Source organism: Crocuta crocuta, unplaced genomic scaffold, assembly GCF_008692635.1.
Source record: "Crocuta crocuta isolate KB4526 unplaced genomic scaffold, BGI_CrCroc_1.0 scaffold367, whole genome shotgun sequence".
NCBI lineage: Eukaryota > Metazoa > Chordata > Mammalia > Carnivora > Hyaenidae > Crocuta > Crocuta crocuta.
The window spans coordinates 4,536,083-4,543,525 of record NW_027527936.1 but is presented as its reverse complement, the minus strand read 5'-3'; the positions used below and the strand labels follow the sequence as shown (position 1 = coordinate 4,543,525).

Here is a 7,443-nt window from a genome sequence, read left to right as displayed (position 1 = left end):
TAACCGACTAAGCCACCCAGGCGCCCCATCAATTTTAATTTTAATTCAAGAGAAGTTTTACGTTGGCGTGCCAATTCTAAAACAAAACGGGGAAAAAAAAGATTTTCTGGTTAAGCCTGGCGTCTATTTTTCTTGCCAATCTGGTTTAGGGCCTGCCCCCTGGTGGTGGCCCTAGGCTTAGCTGGTAAACGAACTAAAAGAATTTCCGGAAATCGGAGATTGGTGACTAAGCTCATTTACATACCCACAATGCATTGCACCTAGGGTACCTCTTATTTTAAAACGGCTAGATTTTTATTTTTCCTTCAACCTTTTTTTCTCCTAAAAATGAGACTGCCTTCACAGGATTGACTGAGATAGAAGCAGAAGTCACTAGGACTTTTGGCTAAATAACTACCATTGCTGTTCTAGGAGTTACAGTTACCCGAGAACTGTGTGACCAGACGCCGAAGCATACTCTGGTTTCTCTTCAGATCGTATAAATCTTTCGCCTTTTACTAAAGATTTCCGTGGAGAGGAACAATTCTGAGTGTTTACCCAATTTTTTGAGGCCTTGCGCTTGCAGGGCTTACTAATACTTGTTTAAAAAAAAAAGATTCTATGGGGCGTCTGGGTGGCTTAGTCGGTTAAGCGTCCGAGTTTTGCTTAGGTCATGATCTCGCGGTTCGTGGGTTCGAGCCCCGCGTCGGGCTCTGTGCCGACTGCCAGCTCGGAGCCTGGAGCCTATTTCAGAGTCTGTGTCTCCCTCTCTCTCTGACCCTCCCCTGCTCACGCTGTTTCTCTCTCTCTCTCTCTCTCTCCTAGAAATAAATAAAATATTTAAAAAAAAATTTTATGAGAAAGTTCTTTTTTTGGGTTCTCATTTAGAAACTGCGACTTTTCTATTGTTTTAGCGCGCTTTAGGAAACAGGTGCTCGAATTCGTTTTTCATCTTTTCGTTCTGCGCATACTTTCGAAGAACTACTCTTTAATTTCAGTTGTGGTTTTATTAGGTGGGTTCTACCGTGTAAATAACTCAGGAGGAAAACCTGTAGTATATTAGGCAGTAAGAACCGAAGCTTTAGTGTGGTGTTTTTGACTTAATAGGACTATTTACCGTAAGTGGTTCATATAAGGTTAGAAGTGTTTTGTATTAGCTCCACTAAAATTTTTCACCACCACTTGTATGTAGATTTTTCAGAAGCCAAGTCCCAAACTTCGTGTGGGAACATCTGAGCTAGGTACTCTTGCACCTGTGCAGGAACCCCGTTTCACATGGTTCTCTGAAGTCTCCCGAACTTTTCTCTGTGGGGTTTCTCACCCTTTAAGCATTTTAAGTAAACTGCCATTTTCACCTGTCCGACTAGCCCGACCGACTTCTTCACTTGGGTAAATTGAAGAACGAATTGGGTGTAGGGATCTACCTACGCTGTTCAAAGGGTCCATCTAGGCTTCTAGGCATAAGAGAGGTCAGTCCATGGTGGATTGTGTTACATCTCTGCCTACTAGGCGCTCTTTAGAAAAATGTTCATGTCTCAGGCGCAGCTTGCATTGTGCAGCTGGTTTCTCGAGGAGTTGTGGGGAGTTTACGTTGTAGGGGCAGTGCCGATCGCCAGTGGAGGAAGGAGATGAAAGCCTTAGCCCGGTAGGACGCGGAAGGAAGTGGCCATCCTAGTGGTGGTGGTGCCAATGACATCCTAACTCTCCAACAATCGCAGTTTTAAGAACCTCAAGTACATTAGCAAAGATGGCTGATACACTTCATCCCTAAGGCTTTGAATTTGCAATGTTCACAGGTTGGAGACCACCAAGCTTTACCTTGAACTACCTCCTGTGCTGAGGGTCTGGCACAGAGCAGTCATCCAATAGATGTTTGCTATCTATAGAATAAAACCTTTAAAGTTCAAGCTTGGGCATATCCGTTCACAAAGATTTTTCAAGGTAACACTTTTGTACCTCAGGCAAGGCTCCTCACTGGGTCTCTGGTGCTCAGTGTTACACTTACTTACATAGCTTTGATTTTCAAAAAACATCTAAAAACTTAAAGTATAATTAGTTCGAGCTTTTTGTGTGACACACATTTATAATTCTTTTCCTGATGAGTTAATTTAGCCTTAGAATTAGAAGAGTGAGTCATTGAAATTATAAGGAAATTCTCAGTTTTGTATGTGATTTCAAATTTTTATGTAGATCAAGACAGCAAGTACGTGTTATAAAATTTATACTATAGGGACGCCTGAGTGGCTAAGCTGGTTAAACGTCTGACTTCTCAAGTCATGATCTCAAGATTGGTGAGTTCGAGCCCCGCATGGGGCTGTCTGCTATGATCGCTCAGCCGGCTTGGGATCCTCTATCCCTGCCCCTCCCCCGATGGCTTCCACACTCTTTCAAAATCAAACATTAAAAAAAATTATGCCACAATGATAATCAAATGCCACATACAACCTTAACTGAATCCTAAACAAAAACAACAAACAAAAACAAAAAAAAGGAAAGAAGAAAACAGAAGGTACATTTTGGGGATAATTGTGGAAATTTTAGTATATATTCTGTTTTAGATATTATTGAATTAATAATTGTTTTGGTTTTCTTGTTGCTGTTGTACCGAGTAACTACAAACTGTGACATAACCCAATTTTTTTCTCTTATGGTTTTGGAGGTCAGCAGTCCAAAATCAAGGTGTCGGCAGGGCTGCCTTTTATTCTAGAGGCTTTAAGGGGAGAATGTTTTCTTGCCTCTTTCAGCCTCTAGAAGTCGCCTATACTGCTTGGCTTGTGACCCCTTCACTGTGTCACTCCAGCCCTCTTGCTTCTGCCCTGTCATCTCCTAGTTCTAACTCTGGATTCTCCTGCCTCCTTCTTATAAGGACTCTTGTGCTGACCTCAGGCCCACCTGGCGAATCCAGAATAACCTCCCCACCTCAAGACCCTTAATTTAATCACACCTGCAAAATTCTTTTTACCACGTGAAGTAACATATTCACAGGAATTAGGATGTGGACATATTTGGGACCGTTACTCCAGACCACCAAAATAATCATAATTATGTAGGAGAATGTCCTTATTCATAGTAGAAATATAACGTGAAGTATTTAATGGTGAAATGTCATGATATCTGAAACCTTATTACTTTTTGAAAATTTACTTTTTGGAGGGCGCCTGCGTAGCTCAGCTGGTTGGGCATCCTCACTCTTGATTTTGGCTCAGGTCATGATCTCATGGTTTGTGAGTTCCGGCCCCTCATCCGGGTCTATGCTGACAGCCTTGGAGCCTGCATGGGAGTCTCTGCCTCCTTCTCTCTCTGCCCCTCCCCTGTTTGCTCTCTTTCTTTCTCTTGAAATAAATAAACATTTAAAAAAGAAACTTTATTATTATTTTTTAAAGAAATCTCTAACTCCAATGTGGGACTTGAACTTATGATGCTGAGATCAAGAGCTGCATGCTCTCCCAACTGAGCCAGTCAGGTGCACCAGTAACTGAAACTTTCAAATGGGTCAGTAAACAGAGAGAAAGCAAATGTGTCCAAGAGTGATAGATATATGGGTATTAACTGTATTTTTCTTTCAACTTTTCTTGTAACTTTTAACTTGTAACAATAAGAAGTAGGGGAAATATGTATTAATAAATTTCATGTAAAGCATGTATGTTTTAGATATTTGTATTGTAATTAAGATTTAATTTTAAAAGTTCCATTGTTTTTGGGGTGCCTTGTGGCTCAGTCGGTTAAGCCTACGACTTTTTTTTTATTTAAAAAAATGTTTATTTTTGAGAGAGACTCACAGAGTGTGAGAAAGGGAGGGGTAGAGAGGGAGACACAGAATCTGAAGCAGGCTCCAGGCTCTAAGCTGTCAGCACAGAGCTGTATATGAGGCTCAAACTCACAACCGGTGAGATCATGACCTGATCTGAAGTCAGACGCTCAACGAACTGAACCACCCAGGTGCCCCATCCTCTGACTTCTGATTTCAGCAAAGGTCATGATCTTAGAGTTGGTGAGTTCAAGTCCCTGGTCAGGCTCTGCACTGACACTGTGGAGCCCACTTGGGATTCTTTCTTCCCCTGCCCCTCAAAATAAATATATAAACTTAAAAAAAGTTCCATAGTTTTTATCAAACTATGGTCACCTTAGACCAGTGGCTTTCAGATTTTTTGATTTTCCAATTATTAATATTTCCGGGGTGCCTGGCTTGGCTCGCTCAGTCAGAAGAGCAGGCGACTTGATCTGAGTTGTAAATTCGACCCCACGTTGGGTATAGAGATTACTTGAAAATAAAATTCTTTTGGGGCACCTAGGTGGTGCAGTCGGTTAAGGTCCGACTTCGGCTCAGGTCATGATCTCAGTTCGTGAATTCGAGCACCAAGTAGGGCTCTGTGCTTCCAAGTCAGAGCCTGGAGCCTGCTTCGGATTCCGTGTCTCCTCTCTCTGACCCTGCCCCGCTCCTCCTCTGTCTCTTTCTGTCTCTCAAAAATAAAATTAAAAACAAAAACTTAAAAAACAATAAAACTCTTTAAAAAATTTTTTTTAATGTTTTAAAAATTTATTTCTAGGAGAGAGAGAGAGAGACAGCTTGAGCAGGGGAGGGTCAGAGAGAGAGGGAGACACAGAGACTGAAACAGGCTCCAGGCTCTGAGCTGGCAGTCAGCACAGAGCCCGACGCGGGGCTCGAACCCGCGAACCGTGAGATCATGACCTAAGCGAAAGTCGGACGCTTAACCGACTAAGCCACCCAGGCGCCCCAAAAAACAATAAAACTCTTAAAAAATTGCAAAAAAATTTCTTCCAAAATATTTTTGAGATACTTTATCATTCTACAAAACAAAGGGCATTTCAAGACTAAGAGGGGCTCCTGGGTGGCTCAGTCAGTTAAACACCTGACTCATGATCCATGGTCAGTGAGTTTGAGGCCCCTGCATCAGATCCTCTGTCCTTACTGGGCCCTCCCCTGCGCTCTCTCAAAAATAAACAAAAAAAACCCTATGACACTTCTTTAAAATAGGAAATCCATTTAGTTTTTATAGAAAGCATAACTATGTTTTGTTAGCTTTTCTTTCCTCCTTCAACCCAAATGGAGGAAAGCTGAAGCTCAAAGTCAGTTTGAGGGAAGGCTGGGAAGCCTGATTGTAGCAATATCAGGGCCGGTGATTCCCTCTTGTGGCCGCCTGGAGAATTACAGCCATCTGACTTCATTTCCTCTGATTTGATGGACAATTTCCTCCCAATACTTCAGTCATTAATTCCTGCATGCCAGACATGATTTGGGAAATATTGGTAAAGAACAAAAATACCCCTGCCTTAATTGAGTTTATATTCGGGGGAGAGACAGACAATACACAAATAAAGTAATAAGTGTTGTGGAAAAAAGAGGCATAAGGGGCTTGAGGGCCAGAGTATAGGGAGTAGTAACATAGTTGCAACTTCAAAAAAGTGTAGCCCTCATTGAGAAGGTGACTTTTGTAGAGTTGCAAGGAGGTGAGGGAGTTCATCTACTTAGCTACATATCTGAGGTGAAAGGTTCTAAGACAGAACCTCTCTCACTGTTCAGCAGAAAACTGAGTACAAAACCCTAAGGCAAGAGTTTGTTCATTTCAAGAAACACAGAGCCAATGTGGCTGGATCCAGTGAAGGAAAAAGAGACGAAGAGACATTAGAGGTAATGGGAGACTAGGTTGCCTAGGGTCCTCCCTGCAGGCCATTGTAAGGGCTTTAGCTTTATTAAATGGAGAGCCCTGCAAGAATGATAGACTCTAAAGTTTAAAAGGACTACCCTGGCTGCTGTATTGAAAAGGAAATGGAGCAGAAAGCCCTCTAGAGTAAATTAGAGGAAAGACGATAGTGGATTAGACTCTGACATTAGCAACAGAGGTAGTGAGATATGGTTGGATTCCAGATATATTTGGAAGGTAGAGTCAACAGAAAGAATGGATACAGATGTCAAAGAGAAGACATTAAAGAGAACACTTTTCTGAGTGACAGAAAGGATGAACTGCTATCAGTTGAGTTGGGGGAGGTGACACAGGATCAGGAATCCAGTTTTGGACGCAAAGAGGTGGAAATGTTTAGCTGGAGGTAGAAATGTGTGAGTCAATGGGATATGAACAGCCTTTAAAGCCCTGAGCCTGGATGAAATCACCAGGGTGAAAAAGTAGATAGAGAAGAGGCTCAAGGTCACTCCAGTTAGAAAGAAGCTGGTTTGGGGGCACCTGCATAGCTGTCTGTTGAGCATCTGACTTCAGCTCACAGTTCGTGAGTTCAAGCCCCGCATCGGGCTCTGTGCTGAGCCAGATTGGGTTCTCTCTCTCCCTTTCTCTCTGCCTCCCCCTGCTCATGCTCCCCCACCCTCTCTCTCAAAAATAAACATTTAAAAACCTTTAAAAAGAAAGAAAGAAGCTGGGTTGAAGAGGACAAATCAGCAAAAGAGAAAAAGAGGAAGCAATCAGAGGCAGGAGAAAAACCAGGTGAGTGTGGTCTCCTCCGGAGGAGAGTGCAGGGGCCAGTAAGGAGCTGAAGTGAGGGTCTCTCCTCAGGCTATGCTCTTGAACTTTAAATTAGGATGTTCCTTCGCTCCGAACCAGCTTCTTTCTTTTTCCTCGGTGACAGAGGCACCCGAATCCATCATGGAAGCTCTCATTTAATCCTCCCTCCCCCTTACAGAGGGTACAAACAGACAGCAAGACTATTTATTGAATTTTCCCAACCAGCCCTCCCTCTCCCCTACTGGCATGAACCCCCAGCCTCCCACCTCGGGCCAACGGAGTCACCCTGAGCTTGACCCTAGGCCCCTTCTGCCAGGCTTCCTGAAACACACAGCCTTGGCCTTTCTGGATTGCCTCAGAGGCTCTGTTACTCCTTTCCTTCCGAATCTTCCTTCTGGAAGTATGTGGTGTAAGCCAGCTGATTCTCCTCAGGAGGGCCAAGGTAAAAGCTCAGTCTGCTGTAGGAGATGCCACTGGTGTATAATGCTGGAGGGAGGGGAGGCGAGCCTGAGTCTGGGTGCCCGCTGCACCTCTGCTCCAGGTCCCCTCACTCCCCACTCACCTTTGGAAACATTGACTTTGTTAGCCGCCAAGATGTCCGCCTGAATGCTATCTATTTTCATGTACAAGTCCTCGGCATTGCTCTGAGGACCGGAGCAAGGGGAACTTGCTGACGTGCCGGGGCAGTCTGCACTTGGAGGCGGGCGGGGGCAGAGGAACGTCGCAGGCTCCCCTGCCTACCGGAANGCCAGGACAGCCCCTCCCGCCGGCCGCCAGGTCCAATCGGTGTGGGGGGTGTGTCCCGGGGGAGGGGCGCTGTGCCGGAGGCACACTTCTGTCAGGGTCGCCGCTTTTTGGGGCCGGGTGGGAGCACTCACGAGGAAGAGCGCGTAGAGTTCCTCTCCCATGGACTTGCGCACGTGCTCCTCCACCACTGGGAACGTCTGCACGAAGTACTGCGGCGGCGGACGGGGCGGCGGGGGGAGGGCTG

General features: G+C 44.7%; 1 protein-coding gene and 1 non-coding gene across 6 annotated transcripts in view; one reads left to right on the top strand and one right to left on the bottom strand.

Moving 5' to 3' along the window:
* The first annotated feature begins 453 nt into the window (after positions 1 to 453).
* Positions 454 to 569, top strand: LOC144221680 (U5 spliceosomal RNA). The gene has a single exon (XR_013332140.1). It is a non-coding gene; the product is annotated as a U5 spliceosomal RNA (small nuclear RNA).
* Positions 570 to 5,156: 4,587 nt separating this feature from the next.
* Positions 5,157 to 7,443, bottom strand: part of ARMH1 (armadillo like helical domain containing 1) — a 48,868-nt gene continuing 46,581 nt past the window's right edge. For 2 of the 5 annotated variants that reach the window (XM_077752072.1, XM_077752075.1), the window contains 3 exons: positions 7,331 to 7,408; positions 7,015 to 7,189; positions 6,653 to 6,938 (listed from right to left, as the gene is read on the bottom strand). In XM_077752072.1, coding sequence (XP_077608198.1) covers positions 6,820 to 6,938; positions 7,015 to 7,189; positions 7,331 to 7,408 — 372 coding nt within the window. In that variant the 3' untranslated portion in view covers positions 6,653 to 6,819. Of the gene's footprint in view, positions 5,217 to 6,652; positions 6,939 to 7,014; positions 7,190 to 7,330; positions 7,409 to 7,443 lie in introns of those variants that run through there. The other 3 variants (XR_013332105.1, XM_077752073.1, XR_013332106.1) reach the window with 3 other exon arrangements.